At 22.3% G+C, this 19,870-nt stretch overlaps 3 protein-coding genes across 3 annotated transcripts; 2 read left to right on the forward strand and 1 right to left on the reverse strand.

Annotated features, from left to right (window-relative positions):
* Positions 1 to 674: 674 nt before the first annotated feature.
* Positions 675 to 3,214, reverse strand: LOC129614172 (alpha-L-iduronidase). Its single transcript, XM_055528590.1, has one exon. The coding sequence runs from the start codon at positions 2,849 to 2,851 to the stop codon at positions 920 to 922; it is 1,932 nt and encodes a 643-aa protein (XP_055384565.1). The 5' UTR covers positions 2,852 to 3,214; the 3' UTR covers positions 675 to 919.
* A 3,028-nt stretch (positions 3,215 to 6,242) lies between these two features.
* On the forward strand, positions 6,243 to 10,301 carry LOC129614173 (matrix metalloproteinase-2-like). The gene is made up of 6 exons (XM_055528591.1): positions 6,243 to 6,420; positions 6,593 to 6,735; positions 7,855 to 8,681; positions 8,905 to 9,049; positions 9,180 to 9,443; positions 9,867 to 10,301. Exons 1-6 carry the CDS (start codon positions 6,290 to 6,292, stop codon positions 10,157 to 10,159), a joined length of 1,803 nt encoding a protein of 600 aa, XP_055384566.1. The 5' UTR covers positions 6,243 to 6,289; the 3' UTR covers positions 10,160 to 10,301.
* Positions 10,302 to 16,808: 6,507 nt separating this feature from the next.
* Positions 16,809 to 18,698, forward strand: LOC129614219 (matrix metalloproteinase-2-like). The gene is made up of 4 exons (XM_055528681.1): positions 16,809 to 17,020; positions 17,199 to 17,343; positions 18,009 to 18,272; positions 18,424 to 18,698. The coding sequence occupies exons 1-4, from the start codon at positions 16,928 to 16,930 to the stop codon at positions 18,549 to 18,551; spliced, it is 630 nt and encodes a 209-aa protein (XP_055384656.1). The 5' UTR covers positions 16,809 to 16,927; the 3' UTR covers positions 18,552 to 18,698.
* Positions 18,699 to 19,870: the final 1,172 nt, after the last annotated feature.

Genomic DNA, 19,870 nt, shown 5'->3' on the forward strand with positions numbered 1-19,870 from the left:
TCAGTATAATTTTAGTCTTTGTTATTTCTATATAAAAATGAAATAACAAAAAAGGAAAATATTTTTCGTCTAGAGAATATAGAAAATTTCCTTAATATTTTTTTTTTCTCTTTTACATTATTATTTTTAATGGATCTCGTTAAAAAAAAAATTTCTATTGAAATCATGTAATAAAAAAAATATTATTATATATGTGAAATACATACAGAAATTCTATAGAGCGTTAAAATAAGAAAAATAAAAATTGAAAATTCTATAGAACACGTTTTAGAAAATCCTTTACGGAATTAACACTCCGGAAAATAAAAAAATTTAAAAGATGCAAATATAGTATTTGAATTCGTTCTATATTTAAAATGTAAATGTGATTTTTAGTATAACAGTTACAATATTTTTATTTAATATTCTCAAAAATTACAACTTTGTACTTAATTTTATAAAAAATTTTCTCTAAAAAACATTATATTACAATTTCCCATTTAAAATACTTCATTTAATAAGCTTAACAATTTAGTTCAATTTACATGAACTTTGTTATAATTTATTATTTATGAAAAAAATATGTAAATATATACACATAATTGTGATACATCATGTTAATAGACTAAAACAGATTCACGGAAATTTCAACAAAAAAAAAAAGTTGTTTGTTTTCAATTTAATTCACATTTTTGTAGATATTACGAAACCTTTATAAATTATTTATTTTTTTTTATTAAATAATTGAAAGTGATTATATTGTAACGATTTACAAAAAAGAAACCCAAAAAGCATAAAAAGCTAACGAATTAAAATTAAATTGTGTAGAAATACAAAAATCATTTCATATTATTCAAACAATTATTACAAAATAAATTTATCTAAAACTACATAGTTTAATTACGTTAAAAAGTCATGATTTTATTTATTGCAATATTCTCTATATAACATTATCTCCATTGAAATAAACCTCTTCCGAAAATGCACTTGATTTACCAGATATATGAACAGCTCGTATTTTATAATATCCAATAATACCTTTACCTTCTTGTTTATATTGAAAATATCGAAATGGTACTCTCCAACCACGACTAATTGGTATCCAACTTTTATCTTTTTTAAGATTCATATTCGTATCTAAAATATTTTCATTTTTCATTGGTTTAAATTTAATTTCAAATGTTTTTATGCAATTATTATCACCATAATATTCCCAAAATATTAATACTTCACCTTTAGTCAATTTTAAAATTCTAATATTTTTTGGTTCTGTTAATTTCTTACGATCTAGATTACAAATTCTTATTAATCCAACCCATGGAGCATTTAAATTGTATTTTATTTTTAAAATTTTTTCCTCAGATAATATTACTCTATTTTCAAAAACTTTTGGTCCTTGAATACGTCTCATCCATTCTCTTTCATTTGTATTAGGATATGATGGCATTCCATATGAATTCCATAATTCAATTGGATTAGTTTCATTGGTTTCTAAAGCTTCAACACATAATGATAATTGTTGATTTTTTTTAATATCCGGTAAATAAATTTTAAAATTTAATTCAGTTTTAGATGAATAAGTGGATTCTGTAGATGCTACAATAATTGCTAAGTAAAAATCGTCTGATGATCCAGAAGTAGTTGTCAAATATGATAAATTATTATCAAATACCGGTTCTTCCGCATATTCTCCAAGATGTCCAAGCATTCCCAAAGCCACATAAACTGGTTTTGCAACAAACTGTGAATATGGTACTCTACTGTTATTCATTTGAAATCTTGCAAATAAAGTTCTTTGATTGAACTCATATGGGTGATAACTCATAAAAGCATTATCGTGACTTATTGATTCGAGATTAACAAACTCTTTTGTTTCCAATTTCATAGCCCAATGCTCAAGAACAATTTTAACTAAATCTGCAGCATATTGAATATCACTCTGAAATTTTCTTGGAGTAGACCAACCTGCAATCGGATCAGCTTCATCATTTGATATGGGATGGTTACTTAATTTCGGATATTCAGAAAAAATTTCTGAAAGCAAATTTTTTCCACCAATTGCAACTTGACTAGGTTCACCGTTACCTTTACGGTGAAAAGTTAAAATATCAAATGGACAATTTTCTAGGTAGTCATTACAAAATTTTAATGCATCCCAACATATTGGATGTTTTGATTTATCTTTAAACAGACCAGCAGGACCTCTTAATTTTATGTTCTTATCAACATATTTCAATCCTTTATTTAAAGCCAATGCATACTGTAAATAATTATCTGAAGTAAAATTTAGTTTATTATAATTTTTTAAATCTGGTTCATTCCATGTTTCAAATTTCCAATTCAGTAACTTATTTATGCCGTATATTTCCTTGAATCTACCGGCTATTCGAATACTTAAATCTTCCCATAGCAACATTTTCATTTTGTCTGTTTTGTTATAAAACAAATTATTTGGATTTCCCATGAATTCAAACCCTAAAGAAAGTCCAGCTTCATTTACCCAACTAACTACAGTATCCAATTTAGTGAAATTATAAATTGGAGAACCATTATAATTATTATCTTCAAATTTTACATCAAGTAAATCTAAAAGCCAATGTATACGAATAGTATCTATACCATGATTTGGTAAAGCACCCACTAAATTCAAATGAATACGTGTATCATTATTTAATAGATATTTAGATACATCTCCTAACGGACAAAATCCAGTATTTGTCCAAAACCTGGGTAATTTTTTAAGCTGTTTTTGTTCAGACGAATGTTCAACTACTATTAATAAATACACATTCAAAATTATAATTAAAAAAGCACATGTTTCTACAATTATTAAAATTGAACAATAATTTTTAAATAACTCTCTAGACCACATTTCTGCTTGCGTATTAAATAACTGAATAAAAACGGAATAAAGCTGTATAATAGCTTTATTCAAAGTAAACAATAATCTGACAAATTATATAAACAAAATATGTAGTTGCCGGCATAGTCAGCTGATGAGTCAGCCGGTATACAAACATCATATTATGACATCTGTTTGATTTGTCATTTAAAAAACGTGACAAAACGAATAGAATTGCCGTTCTGATGGTAATTTAATTCTGTGGTTACAAGAGTATAGGCTTTATAATGCGACATTGCAACAATTTTATAATTTTCAAATTTAATTTGGCGTACATACATATACATATATTAAATTTTCATAATTAAAATTGCAATTAATTGAATCGATAGTTCCCAATTAACACATAACCTTAAGTAAATACTAAAATTGCTAAAAAATTTACAAATCAATATTTTTAAATGAAAGAATTTTAATTCCAATGTTCTTGCTTTTTCATTTCACTTTTGACAAGTAAAAAAAATTAATGAATGATAAAAAATTGGACAAGTTTATTTTGAAAAATTGTACATGACGATAAAGTTAATAAAGATAGAACGAGCTTTATAATTCCAGTTCATAAAAATCTATTTTTTTTTTCTTTTTTCAATAATAAATAAAATTTATTTGATTTTGCCTTTTAATAACCTTTTTTTTATTTTATTTATTTTTCTCATTTCATTCATCTCCATATTTGATTTTCTAACTAAAATTTTTATTTTCTCTTTTGTATTATTTGTTGATTCAATAGATATAGAAAAAATAAAAATTTTAAAATAAAAATTTCATTAAGAATGTTTGTTTAAGTTAACAACTCTGTAACATTTAAATTGACGCCTAGCCTGTTCTCATTTCAACATTGTTACATAACATATGTATGTATGCGTATGTATGTAGATATTGACATTTCTTGCCCATCAGAAAAGACAAACCTTTTTTTTTTTGTTGTCATATAAAACAATAATATCCTATTGATTAGTTAAAATATATACACAAAGTATAGTAAGTTTGCAAAATATAATACTTTGCAGATTAACTAAGACTTATATCGAAGCACAATTATTGAATTAAAAATCCGAGCTCAATTATTTAAAACAAAAAATTTTTTTTTTCCATTTAAATTAACAATTATAATTAAAAATTACAAAAACCCATTACCGTTACCTTTACACATATATTTTACGAAATGCAGTGCTTTTGCTTTGGTAAACGATATTTTCCTCTGGGAATCGCAATATAATTTTGAAAAAAAGCAATATTTTTATATTTGGCTAAATCTAAAAGATTCTGGCAAGGCTACATAGGCTCTTTAATTGGTATCTCTCAGGTTCAATGCACGCATTTATATGAAAACAAAAATATATGGAAACTTGCTTGAACAAAATTATATAAGCAAATAAATTTTATTTGGCTGTTAAGTTTAATACTCGTATTTTTCAAGAGTCCAAAGGAAAGAAAATTGGTTTGTTTTATTGAGCAATAATGTAAGCCTACTTAATTGTAAAATATTCTTAGGCTTACCTAAATATAATTTGCTTTATTCAGCAAATAAAATTGTTTTGCTGAATAAGTAACAGAGAAAAACTATTATTAGAGAAATGAGCCAAGACTCTTCATACCACACATAAAAATTCAACTATTAAAGGTTCGCGAGTGCTGATACATACATATAGGTACATTATTAATATATTATTGAATTCAAATGTATAAAAATGAAAAGGATACTGTCGTTTAGGGATTTTAAATTTTTATATTTTGTTGTCGTACATTATTATATAATAATATTCTACAATTTGCATATAGGTATGTACGAGTATGTATTTAAATGTATATTGATCATACATATAGAGAATATCTATGATTAATATAATTAAAGAGTACACAATATCAATGCTATAAATAAATAGTAGATGCATATTTTAACGTACATATATATACTATATGAAAATATGTAGGTACATTTAATTATAGTTTGTTTACATGTTATATTCCTGAACATAAAAATAAAATTTTATAGAATTGATAATAGAAAATAAAAAAAAAAAAATAAAAATTCTTTGCTTGCAACACAAACTACAATTTAAAATGACATAAACACATAGCTGTGCGTACAAAATGTATATGTATGTATAGATGAACAGAGGTCCTTTTTTGTTATACATATATTTTTATACCATATATAATTTTAAAGGTGGATAATGAAGTAAAAGATAATTAGGCGTTCATTGCACTCATTTCTATGTTGATTCTACCTTTATTTGTCTGTAAACACAAAATGAAAAATTTATTTTACCTTAACAAGGTGTTGCATATATACCTGTAATTAAATGGGTGTTTTTGATATTTTATTTTCTATTCGTCTTTTTGTTTTCTCTTTTTTTTTTTTAATTTTTATTTTGTTTGTTTTTTTAATTTTATTCAATTTTTTCTTCTCATTTTGTTTTTCTATTTAATATAATAAAATTAAAATTAATTAAAGTTAATTATATATTACTTGTTATATTTTTTGTAATAAAGATTGTATATATGTGTGTATGTATGAAAAAAGGTTTAGAAATATAATATTATAATTAATTTTGATTCTGTTCGGGTTTTTACTCACTCAACCTGGGTGTGATGTTTTATTAAATAAGAATCCATCACAACCTCCTTGAGTGAGCGAGAACTCAATGGATATGACAACAGCAGTAAGTTAACAATAAGGTAGTATATAATTGTATGTATGTATATTGAAAAAAAAATTTTGATATTAAAGACATTTTTTTTAATTTAATTTCATTACGTTTTAATAATTTATTAAAATAGATTTAAATTATATATATATATATATATAGTTAGAATAAAGTATTCAATTTGTATATATGTACGTTTTTTGTATTACCAAAAATCAAATGTATCGTAAGATGCTAAATCTTATAATAGATACTGGTATAACACTTTATTTAAAGTATAAGGTTAAGATTTGCATTTTCGAAGATTATTTCGAATTTAAGATTTACTTTTGAATTTTATTCGTTTAAAAGGCATTATTTTCTTTAACGTATATAGTTTATAAAATTTGCTACTCTAATTTCTTATCAAAAAATTCAACTGTAAAATATTCTTGTTTTCAAAATTTTCTTCTTAAAACTTGTATTCTCTCAAAATTTTTGAAATAATCTTGCATTATATATTATAGAAAATTGGAAACGAATCATAATAAAAAGCAAAAAATGTTAATACAGAATGTGGAAAAACGTGAAAATTACTTTAGTTTTTGATAAATAATCCTATGAATTTCAAACTTAGATTTTATAAATTTTCAATATTTAATTTTAATATAACATTATATTGTAAATTTTATATAATTTTATATTTTAATTGCAAAAATAATTGAATATGTTATACATAATAAATATATTTTTAATTTTCAGTTTGGTGAACCAAACAATGGAAAAAATTGATGGTGGGCAAGTTCGAAGAGTTTTACGTGATGCTTTAGATATTTGGGCAAAAAATTCTAAATTAACATTCCGTGAAGTTTACGATGAAAGAGCTGATATACAAGTAATGTTTGCAAAGTAAGAAAATAATTAATATCATTGACATATAACATTTTGTATAACAGTTCTAACATATAACAAGATATGTATAACAGTTTTAATTTTTTAAACAAAACAATTATTTTTTTTATGCATTTAAAGAATGATTTTAAATACAAATATAATTTTTAATATGAATTTTAATTTATAGAGGGCATCATGGTGACGGTTATGATTTTGATGGTCCTGGTTCAATATTAGCACATGCATTTTATCCTGGCACTGGACGTGGTGGTGATGCTCATTTTGATTCTGATGAAATATGGCATGTAGATAACAGAGATACAAATGATGGTAAGATCTGTATTCAAAAATTTATTAAAAGATCAAATAAAAATATATGAAACCTAAAATTAATTTATTGTTTAAATTAAATTTAAGAGAAAATTTGTTCAAAACTGATGTTTTTTTTTCTTATATATACATAATTACATTTCATTAGAGCTATTTAAATTTAACAATATTTAGAAATGCCATTTATTTAATTAAATATTTATGAAAATGATGAATGTTTTTAAACAAATTTCGTATAAAATTCTATAAAAATATTTTTATAAAAAATAATAATTCAGTTATTTCCAATTGAAATTAATAAATCTTTTTTAATATTAATCATATGAAAATTTATTGAGTAAATTTTCATTATAAATCAAACGTATGTATATATACACATTTTCCCCATATTAAAAATATTTCAATTATATGAAATATTAATATAATTTATTTTTAAAATGTCTGTGTTAAAAATCACAATATATCAAAAACAATTTACTGCCCAAGAAATTTTGAACCGAAATTAAATGTTGTGCATTTCTTTTCTGACTATTTTTTTCGTTTTTTTGCATTGGCGTATGTAGGTGCAATCAATTTCTTTCGCATTTTTAACTCAATAAATAAAAAAGCAGAATGTAGAACGTTCAAAGCGATTAAAAGAAATCAATCAAATGCATAAATGTATACGTATGTATGAATGTATGTGTTTAAAATACCATATAAAATAAATGACATACAAAAAAATTTTTGATTGATATTGATTGCTTTCCAAATAGTGTAAAAATAAAATATTTTTAAAAAAATATACTAACCGATTATAAGGCATAAATAGAGTAGCTTTAACAGATAGAATAAATTTAATGAAAATCGCGTGTACGTACCCAAAAAAAAAACTTTTTAACTACAGTTGTACAGAAAGCAATTTTTACCCAAACACAGAATGCGATTTTTTTTTGCTAAAAACTATGTTGAAAACGAAGAAAATTATTTATTTAATACAACAGAAATTTTTCTAAAATAATAAACGATGTCACGAACGGTACATTCTTATTAAAAATACTTCATTATTACTATTTCATTATAATAATAGAATATACAATATAAAAATTTATGATATTCTATTTTCTTTTTTATAATTAGGAACAAATTTAATGGGTGTCGCTGTTCATGAATTTGGTCATTCATTAGGTTTAGGACATTCGGATGTTCAAAATTCTATAATGTTTCCATGGTATCAAGGATACGATCATAATAAAGATTTACCGGATGATGATCGTTATGGTATACAAGCATTATATGGTGCAAAATATAAACAATGGGCATCTGTTAATGTACCTTACAATAGGCCAACAAGACCAATAACAACAACTACAACAACAACTATGAAATCGCTTGTATTTCATCCAGATCGTAATGATCCTAGATATAATTATAATAGAAATAATGAAGAAGAAAAACGAAAACGTGAAAGAGAAGAACGTGAAAGACAACGAGAGAGAGAACGTAAAGAACGTGAACGTAAAGAGCGAGAACGTAAAGAACGAGAACGTGAAGAACGTGAACGAATAGAACGTGAACGAAAAGAACGTGAACGAATAGAACGCGAACGTCAAAGACAACGTGAAATCGAACGAGAAAGAGAACGTGAACGAGAAAGAGAATATGAACGAGAAAGAGAAAGAGAAAAAGAACGAGAACGTGAATATGAAGCAAGACGTACATATCATAATAATCGTGGTCATCATCATCCGCATCATATAAGCACAACAAAAAGGCCATTCAATTATCCAAATACACAAGGACCAACGACACGATATCAGCACCCTAAATATCATACAACATCTATGACCCCAATTAAACCAAGAGTTGTTCACCCAAATTATTTACCTGTGAAACCAGATACTTGTAATACAGATTATGATGCAATTTCAATGATACGTGGAGAACTATTTATATTTAAAGACAAGGTAACAATAAATAAATTTTTAATAGCATAATTTTTTTTAGAAAAAATTTTAAAAATCCATGATTTGTTAAATTCATTTAAATTACCCTTATTTAAAGTTAATTTTAAAATTACTTTATTAAAATATTTAAGCATCTCAGCTTAATTTCGAACGCATTTTATAAAAATCTGTTTAATCTGTTCATAAAAATTATAATATAACTATTAAAATTTTTTTTTTTAAGTATTTATGGAGAGTGCGAAATGGTTTTCCTGAAGAAGGTTATCCATATAGAATCGATCGAATATTTAAATTTCCACAACATGAGGAATTCAGTCATGTCGACGCCGTCTATGAAAATAAACAAAAGAAAATTGTTTTCTTCATTGGTAAGAAAATTTTATTTTTATTTTGTACCAAACAAATATAAACTAAAGACAGAACTATAATCATATATACTACATACATATATCTATATATAAAGAAATTATTGATTTATTTTTAAAATTTGTTTTTTAGGTAAAAAATATTATGTTTTCAATTCTAATACATTGGAGCCTAATTATCCAAAACCATTAACAAATCTTGGATTACCGGATACTTTAGATAAAATTGATGCTGCTTTAGTTTGGGGACATAATAATAGAACATACTTTTATAGTGGAACTTTATATTGGAGATTTGATGAAGATGTAGAAAAAGTTGAATTAGATTATCCAAGAGACATGTCAATATGGGCTGGTATTGGTTATCATATCAATGCTGCTTTCCAATATACAAATGGTAATACGAGTACATATAAAATATTTGTTTATATTCAAAATTTCAAAATTAATTTATTTGATGTTAAGTGTTAATTACTTAAATGCATATAAAGTCGTCACTTTCTAACAATATAAATTTGATTGCTAAACATGTCTAATAACATTTTCATTAATCCTTATTTAAATAAGTAAAAATTTCATTCAAAATCTAAATTATTTATAATTGAACTGCCTAAATATAATAAATTGTTTTTACTAAGATCTGGCAATCCTTTTTTTGAATGAATTAACAAATTCTATGTCAAATACTTTTATGAAATATTCGAATAATTTATTATACAGAGTTTAAAATTAACAGCGATTTAATTTCAATTATTAAATTACGTACTTACATACATACACATATATATATATATATTATACATATATTAATTTTTTTTAGGTAAAACATACTTTTTCAAAGGAAAAACTTATTGGGAATTTAATGATGATAGAATGCGTGTTGCACATATTCGACCGAAACCATCTGCACATAAATGGATGCATTGTCCTCGTGAACAAGATTCTCCAAATAATAGTAAACAAAATTATGAGGAAGAACATTATTTTATTGAAAGAAATTTAGCATTAATTTCGGCTGAACACAATAATGCAAATTCATCTAAATTTAATTTAATAACATTAATTATTAGTTTATTATTAGGAATATTATTTTCAAATACAAAAATTTTATAATTATACACACATACATACATATATAATATTTTAAAACAATTTTTATATTAAACTGCCTTATTAATTATTATATAAATTATAAAATATTATTAATTACAATTACTATAAACAAATATGAACAAATTGTAAAAAAAAAAAAAGCAAATTAATAAAATATATTCATATAAATAATATTTTACATTAAAACTGCATACATAATATTATTTAAGGAATTTTATAAAAAAAATCATTATTTTAACTTTTCTAATTTGATTTTAAAATTAAAAAAAAAATACAACGCAAGCTTATACATACATAAATGAAATTATTATAATTTAGAATAATTTAGAATTATTTAAAAATTTTAATATTGAATATATTATATAAAAAGTCTAATTTTTTAACATTTTCTTATTATATACTGCTACAGAGTTTTTGTTAATTATTTACTTATATAATATAGGTATTTAAAATAAACTATTATACAAAACGCAACTCTAATTAATTTTTATTTTTTAAATAAATTTTAATGAAAGGGTACATAAATTATGTATTACACATCTGTTTAAAAAAAATTTAAGTATTTTGCAATGAAATAATAAACACAATATTTAATTAAAATAATTACTTATGAATTTTTAAACATTAAATTTATATAAAAATCAATTTAAAGATTTTATTTTTCAATAAATATAATTATTATATTGTTTGCTTTCTATTGCTATTCTATATCTAAATTAAAATTTTCAAAATATATTTAATAGTAATTTTAAAATTAAAAAACTTATAATGAATTTTAACAATAATTACTAAATTCTATTGGAATTGATTCAATTACCCTTTCAATTAAAGCAAAAAACTGTATTATTAAACGTTGTATCCTTGCATTTAATTACTAATATTGATTTTGATTATGATATACATATTATATAATTTGTAATATTATCCTGTTAGATATTTTATAAAATATTTTTTTTAAGAGAGACAAAAATAAATAGAGTCACTGTGGCAAATGAACTTTAAAAGTTGTAATATTAAGTATGAATTTTATTAAATATTAATTTGTAATTATTAAACAAAAAAAAACTAACTGCCTTTCTAACAATCATATGAGTTTATATTCACTTTTTATATGAGTTTATATTTAAGATCTGCTCACTTCTATTGATGATTTAGTATTTGATTAAAAACAAAACAAAAAAAAAAAAAACATTTTAATGATAACCTTAAAATTAATTACTATTGCAAATTCTTTTATTTTCGAATTCTTTGTAATTATGTTCATAACAAAAAGTTATTCTATTTCTAATAATAATGTAAGATCTTTTTCTTGTTAAAATTTTATGAATAAAAACAAAGATTATGTTATTAATTTTAAATTAGATCTTGTAAAAATATTGTAATTGTTTTTGCACCCTATTTTTTTTTCAGAAAATAGATTTAATAGGTTAAATTCGCTATATGAACAGACTTGGTTGAAGAAAACTATGTTTTCCATTAATAAATGTTTTCCATGTAATATTAATTTTTTTTAAATTAATATTAATTAAAATATTTATAAATATGCGTATTTTGGTGAAAATTTCGAAATTGTAGCAATATTTCTTAAATGATATAATTACAAAGTTTTTTAACAATATATTATTAATGATTATACATGCATAAAAATAATTTAAAAAAAATCTGCTATTTATCATTAATTTTTTACTAATCCATTTTCATTTCTTCTTAAGTTTTCTATATTATGTTATTTCTATTTTTTTTTTGTTTCAATTTTCTATTTAATTATTCAATGTCACAATTACATGTAAAATAATAAAATTATTTATATTAAATTAAAAATAAATAAAAAGCCGGTATAAAAACTTTCATTTTTAAGTTTAATGTAATAAAACTTTTAATTTTAATGTTATTTTAAAAAAATAAAAGTTATAAATACAAAAAATAAAGTTTTCATTTATAAAAAAAAAATTATATAAATATTTTAATGAAGGATTATAAATATATAAAATAATATTCTTAAAAAAAGTTAACGTTTATTTTAGAATTAAAAAAAAAAAAACAGAATATTGTTTTTTTTTTCTGTGATATTTGTGTTAAATACTCAAATAAAGTAATAATTTTTTTTTTTTGTAAATTTAATTTTAACCTTAAATAAATTTTTACATAATAATATCTCAATATATAATTATTAAAATATATAATTAATTATTATATTTGAAATAAATATGTATTTTACATTTTAAATTGATTGGATTTTTTATATTAATTGATAATGGATTAGTCGTTCATAATGTTATAAAACTATAAAAAATTAAAAGCAAATATATATATATATTTTTTTTGTATTTTAGATTAATATCAATTTTAATAATAAATATGCGTATATTCTTAAATTTTGTACGTTTAATAAAAAGAAATTTTTTTAAATAAATTCAAAAATATGATAAAATTATGCAGTTTTTTATTTATCATTTCAAAATTATAAATTATTTCTAGTAACCAATCGAACATTAGTTAAGCGAATATGTACATAAATATTTTCATGTAAATTTTAGAATACTAAAAACATTCGCTATTTGCAAAATGAATTTTTGGAGTAAAGCAAAAGCTGTGAAATAAACCAAATGGTAGGCAATTTTATAGACAAAAACGTATAAATACAATGGCGATAACTTTTGAATTTAAATCATTCTTAATTTTAAAAATGAATCCGCAATAGAGAAAATTTAAATAAGGGAAACATAATAAAAAATTTTAGTTATAAAGAAATCGATTAAGGGGACTTAGATAATGCTTTAAATTTAATTTATTAATTATGTATATTATGGAAATGAAGCAAACATTTAGATCCTTCTTAATTTTAAAAGTTAATAATTCAAGTTCAATTAATCAAAAAATAAATAAAAGTTTAATAGAGAAACATTTAAATTCAATATATTTTTAATCCATACGAATTGTAAGTACATAATAGAAATTTTAAATTTTTTTAAGAAGTTAGTATAATACTTAATTTTTAAATCATATTGCATATTATTATTATTATACTAATAAATTGTAAAGAGATATGAAGCGAGTATATTTGTCTTATAATAAGTGTTAACTGAAGTTGCATTTATCTCTAAACGTACTAACAGAACGGAAATTTATATTAGTCCTTTTTGAGTTCCAAAACTGCTCAAATCCTTTGGTCTTAATTATTTCGACAAATTAAAACATATTTGATTCTATAACTCACTTTTCAGTAATAGAATCGCTCAATTCAATTGCATAATTACTTGAACAGATTTAACTTGTAGTATTCCGAAAATTAATAAAATTTTTTTACTATTTAATGGAAAAATTTTTATAAAAATTCTAAATTTATAAAATAACCAACATAATATTATTATTCTAAAATGTGCAACCATAAAGTAGGTTCAATTACATGAATAGGGTCACATAAAACTAAAATTAGTGCAAAAAACTAAAATTTTAACCTTATACAAATTACACATAAATAATGTACTTAAGTATATTAACATACAATTGTCATTTTTATACATACACATGTATATATTTAAATAGTAAAGATAGTATTATATTTTATAAAATTTAAATAAGACGATTAATTGCTTTTACATTAAGAATTTTACATGGCAGGTGAACTGGAAAATTCTTTCAAGTTAATATTATATTTCATATTATTAAAATATAGGTAAGTAATATTTGTTTCCTGTTATACAATTTTTATAGTAATATTACGCGAATTGTTTGGTTTTTTATGTATTATTATTTTTCTAAGCTTTTCGATAAAATTGCTCACGTTTTATTTTCATATTTCTTTTTGTTGTATTATAAAGCGCCTCGCCGTATAGCATTTTTATCAATTTTATGATTTTAAAAGCTATTAAATTACGATTAAATTGAAAAATTCACAATTAAAAAACTGATATAAAGAAAATGAAAATTATAACAAATATGTATATAGCTACAATGAATAAACTAAATGTATGTATATATTGTATAACAATATGAATAACATCATATAACTGGCATATATCATGAATAGGTTATTTTACAAAAATATAAATATTTTTGATGCAAAAATTTGAAAATAGTTTGTGTAAGATTTATACATACATATTTATACATACATATTGTATGAATGATTCAAAATAATTTTTTTAATTACTTACATACATAAATATATGTATACCATATTTTATGACCCCTATTAAATTTGTGTTTTTTTTTTCTTTTTCACTCTTAGGAGGAGCATAGGGCTATAGGGCTAGTGGATGACATTATAGATAGTCATGCTCCAGTTTAATTGCGTCATAGAGTTTTAACTAGCCTGCCGTATCTTAATCTTTTTAATCTTAATTTCAATTTGAAATTAAGATTATTTATTATTTGTCGAAGGTTAAATATGTGTTTATAACAGATAATAATAAAATGAGTCATATAATTCCCGCTATTCCACGACACGTGTCACTGTAATCGCCATTTAGAATATCAAATTCAAGTCGTGACGACAATTGTCGCTCTACTTCGACAACTAGAATAAGGCTAAATATCAACTTCTTAAGATTATTACGTTTTTATGAATTAAACTGCACATCTACACATAATAAATAAATATACATTCATATATACATATATGCATATATATATTTAAGATTTACAAAATGCTGTATATTAGTATAACATATATGAATATGTAAGTATATTACATGCGCATAAGTAAGCATAAAGTATTCATTTATTTATTTAATTTTTTTTTCTAAATTTTAAAATAAAGTTTTTGTTTACTTTTAGGTTTTATTTTTATTAATTCAATAATCTATGAACTTATTTATATAAATGGAGTCAAAAGATTATCAAAATTTGCTATATATAATTAATTTCGCTATAGGAGAACATGTGTGGCATTATGAATTTAAATTCTTGTTTTTATTTTAAAACTTGAACTGAATTTAAATTGTTTTTTTTATTTATTTTTCAAATTTTATGAAATTGGGAGATTTTTTTCTTGTAAAGGTTTAAGAATTAAGTTTATATATAAGACGTTGTCTTCGTATTTAAATATATATAAAGCCAAAGAATAATGATGAAATTTTTGGCAAAAAATTAGGCGAATGGAAAATTTAATTAAAACGGAGAATCTAAATCGAAATTTAATTTGATACACTAAAGTTAGCGGAATCAACGTTTAAGTAAAATTATATTATATAATAAAAATTCCAAAAATCATTTGATTGAAATTTTATTTTATTTTATTAGAAATATTTCATCGTTAAATACATAAAATATATATTTTTTTTTCTAATTGACCAAATTAAATTGTTAATTATTTATTTAAAGATTATAATATTAACTTGAGTAGAATATAACTATATAATCTAATAATATGATAATTAATAAGTGTTTAAGATATTTAAATTATAAAACTAGATATTTTAAAAGTTATCAACACAATTATTTAAGTAAGGTACGTGGCAAATATGCAAACAAATTGATGAAATTTTTTTTTTTTTTGTTTTTATAAAATCACATTTATAGTATAAGTTATAAAATATGTACTTGCATTAATCACTTTTTCTGTAAAAATAGAAATGTCGATTCAGAAATAATATAAAATAATTTTATATAAAAGCTTGTAATAAAAAGTACTTATTTAACTTTCATTTTTTAAACAATTTAGTAATTACGACAGAATTGTAGTAAAAAAAAAATAATAGTATACAATCTACTTAAAATTTTTAAAATATTTGTGCACCGTACATGCACTCATTAAAGTCTTAAAGTGTTTGTAAAATTATAGACTCATACAAAAATAATAAACACAAATATAAAAGATATTTTAATCTAGATTGTTGAAAATAGAGTAAAAATAAAAAATATAATATAATAATGAATTCAAACAAAATGCAAATACAAAGTATTTTTGTGTATATATATATATATAAAAAGAGGGTTCTAGGGGACAATTATATAGTGTTTTAATATCAAAAATTTTTAGAGAAAAAAAATCATTAATTAAAAAATTTAATAATTTTTTTAATAATTAAAATATATTTTTAAAATTAGAATTTTCTACTTGGACAATTTTCTATAATCTTACTGATAACTTATTGTTACTGTTAGTTGAGATACAGTGCGCGATGTTAATTAAATTCGTAATGGAATTACATATTATAATATGTATATATGTATGTATAAAACACATTTCATAAATTATATTATAATTTACTTACCTTAATTACAACTAAATCATAGAAATCGTTTATTATTTATATGAACCTACAAAAATGTTATAATGTAGAAAATTAAGCGATTTCAAATAAAGTGTTAGAACGAATTGTATTGTAAACGAAAATATTGCAAATCTTCTTACAAAAAAATTAATATTTTAGCTTAATTAATTGGCAACGAAAAATTAAAACTAATTTATACATATTTTTTTTAATGCATTTCTTCATAATATATTATGTATAAATTATTATTGTAAATTACTTTACAATTAAGCAATTCTTATTGCAGACGCCCTAATAAGAATATGTATTTGCATTTGGATCCGGGTAGTAACATGCATGTATATGTACATAATATGAATTATGTATTTATAATAATAATAAATTTATTTTATTTTATTTTATAAACTATTTCAAAATATAATTAAAGGCATTCTACATATTATGGATAAATACAATATTTTGTAATACATTTTTTGGAAATCTTCAAGTTCTTAGTTATACTCAATCTGAATCAAATCACCCCTGTCATTGCACAGGTGATAGTTGCATTATGACACAATTAGATCCAGAACCAGATATTTGTAATACCGATTATGATACATTAGCACTAATTGATGGTGAATTATTTGTTTTCAAAAATAAGGTAATAGAAAAAATTTTCAAATTAAAATAAAATTATTTTAGCAAATAATTATATAGCAAATTTATTACTATATTTTATTTTACATATTCGAAATTTATTACTATATTACTTTTTACATATTCGAAATTCATTTTAAATACCCAGTTGTTGAAATTATGGTTTTTTATTATTTTTCAAGTACGTATGGAAATTTAAAAATCAAATGTCAAATATTAATAATCCGTTTCATATTTATGATATATGGAGATTTCCAGTCAATGAAACTTTAAGCAACATTAATGCTGTTTATCAAAATAAAGAGAAGAAAACAATTTTTTTTGTTGGTAAGATAAATCAAAATTACATATTTAAATAGGTTTACAATATTGTAGAAAAAAAAACAATAAAATATTTTGTAAACTATCTCTAAAATTAATTTTAGGTACTACATTAAATCTACTAACATTTGTAGGGCATTGAGTATTTATTAGAGCCATACAGTATAATATGAAAAGATTTAACTCGTGCTCTTTGTATATTATTAAGGCGTATATCCAAAAATTTTCTGATTCCTCTTCTTGAGTATTTTAGAAAACAATCGAATCACAATAGTTGTAATAGCATAATTTTAAATAGCACCACTAAAAAAGAAGAAAACGTTCAAAATGTAATTCTAATGTTTCATAATGACTATAATTCAACAAAAAAACTAAAACACGCTTACCTCCTCGTTTGTTGAGGTGATTAGAGTCCATGAAACTAAAATTTTGGTATCGGCAAATTTTATGAGAATGTTTATTAATATGTACATATTTATATATGTACATATTAATACATTATTCAGACGAGGGTATTCTAGAAAACACCGATCACAAAAAATTATAATATAAGTAACTTCAAAATATACACAAAGTACATTATGTGCAACAACACATTTTACTAACACTGTATACCTAAATAGTAATAATATAAAAAATAATGAGTTTTAAAAATTTTATTTTAATTTTAGGTAATAAATATTACAGTTTTGATGGAAGTTATTTAGAAGAAGGGTATCCAAAATTATTAAGCAATCTTGGACTACCAAATGAGTTAGAGAGAATTGATGCAGCTTTTATTTGGGGTCATAATAATAGTACATATCTTTACAGTGGTGTTTTATATTGGGTATTTAATGAAGATGAAAAGAAAGTGGAAATATATTATCCACGGGATATGACAGAATGGGCTGGCATTGGATATCATATTAAAGCAGCTCTTGCATATAAAAACGGTAACATAAATACTATAAGTTTATGTATGATTACAAAATATTTATATTTGTGTGTATACTGCGTACATACATAATATGTATGTACATATGTACAAATAGGAACTTTAAACAATATTAATCATCGTTATTTGATTCTTTCCATTTTAATCAGGTAAAACGTATTTCTTCAAAAACAATTATTTTTATGAGTTCAATGATAAGAGAATGCAGGTGGCACATTTACGTCCAAAAAAAACAGCATTAAGATGGTTTAAATGCCCCAAACGTAGCCCACATTGAAAATTGGAGATGAGAAGAACATTATAATATTTTTTTGGAATTTCTTCCTTATGATGCTACGATTATGTGGAATGTATACATAAAAATGTATGTATATTTTTGTAAAAAGCGGTTAGAAAATTTTTTTAAAAGTAACAGATATTAATAAAATTGTATCTCAAAAATGAATAAGGTATATTGTTTCAATTAAAGTGCATTAAGCATATTGATTTCTAACTTGACATAGCAAAAATATCAGTATTTCCAGCAGCCGTGATTTCTATACAGCAAAAAATCTAATTTTAATATATGTAAGTATTTAATAAAGTTTTAAAAATTACCAATTTCACACATGCGTACATACTTATGTAAACATCACATAAATAAGTAGATAAGGCTTATCTTATGATTTTTAGCTCTTTTCTTTCTCAAGATACCAGTAGGTGTAATACTAGTAGGTTTGTCTGTGATTCTCCGATATGTAAAAAATGTCCACTTCATTTTGTTTTTGATATTTTACTATTTATGCGAATTTATACAAACATACATATCTACGTAATTAAGATAAAGAGAAATTAATACATTCATATTTAATTGTTTACGTTATAGTTGCTTAATGTTTATTATTTTCGACTTCGACAATTTTTTATTTTGCTAAATGCAAGATATCAACTTATCAAACAGCATTGCCGCAATCATAGATTATTCCTTTGTTAAAAGTGTAAAAAATTTAGTCATTAATTTTTTCCAAATTCAAATACTTTATTTTGTTAGGGTGTGTCGTAAATTAAATCTGCTTGAAGCCCACATTATGTACAAATGTGCATAATCTTATAGGGACAATATAACTTATCAAACAGCATTGCCGCAATCACAAAAAGTTTAAGCAGAAGATTTTTTACAATGTTTTATACTCTTTAGTGAATGAACGAAATATTGTGTCATTTCAGTTTTGCATAATATTATTTTAGTAAAATTGAAATTTTTTATTAATTCAAAAAATTTTGTCCGAACGTCCCAACATTGAGTAAAAAAGCTATCTTTAGATCCGTTCTTTGCAATCTATTGCACTTCAATAATATATAGTAGACTTTACTATAACAACATATTGACAAAATCATTATTAATTTAAAAATTTTACTGAAATTACATATTTTTGTTTATTTTTTTCTTTTTCGTAAGCTTTTCGTATCACAGTCAGGGTTGCCATTAAACGCAAAAAAAAAATTACAAATTTTCTTTAAAAAAGTTACAAAACGAACAAAAATATTACCAAATGTAATTCTAAAACGTATTTCAAGTGTTTGCTTTAACCTTGTTATTCATATTTATTTTTATCC

Source organism: Condylostylus longicornis, unplaced genomic scaffold (genome assembly GCF_029603195.1).
Source record: "Condylostylus longicornis isolate FDR11 unplaced genomic scaffold, ASM2960319v2 ptg000106l, whole genome shotgun sequence".
Classification (NCBI taxonomy): Eukaryota; Metazoa; Arthropoda; class Insecta; order Diptera; family Dolichopodidae; genus Condylostylus; species Condylostylus longicornis.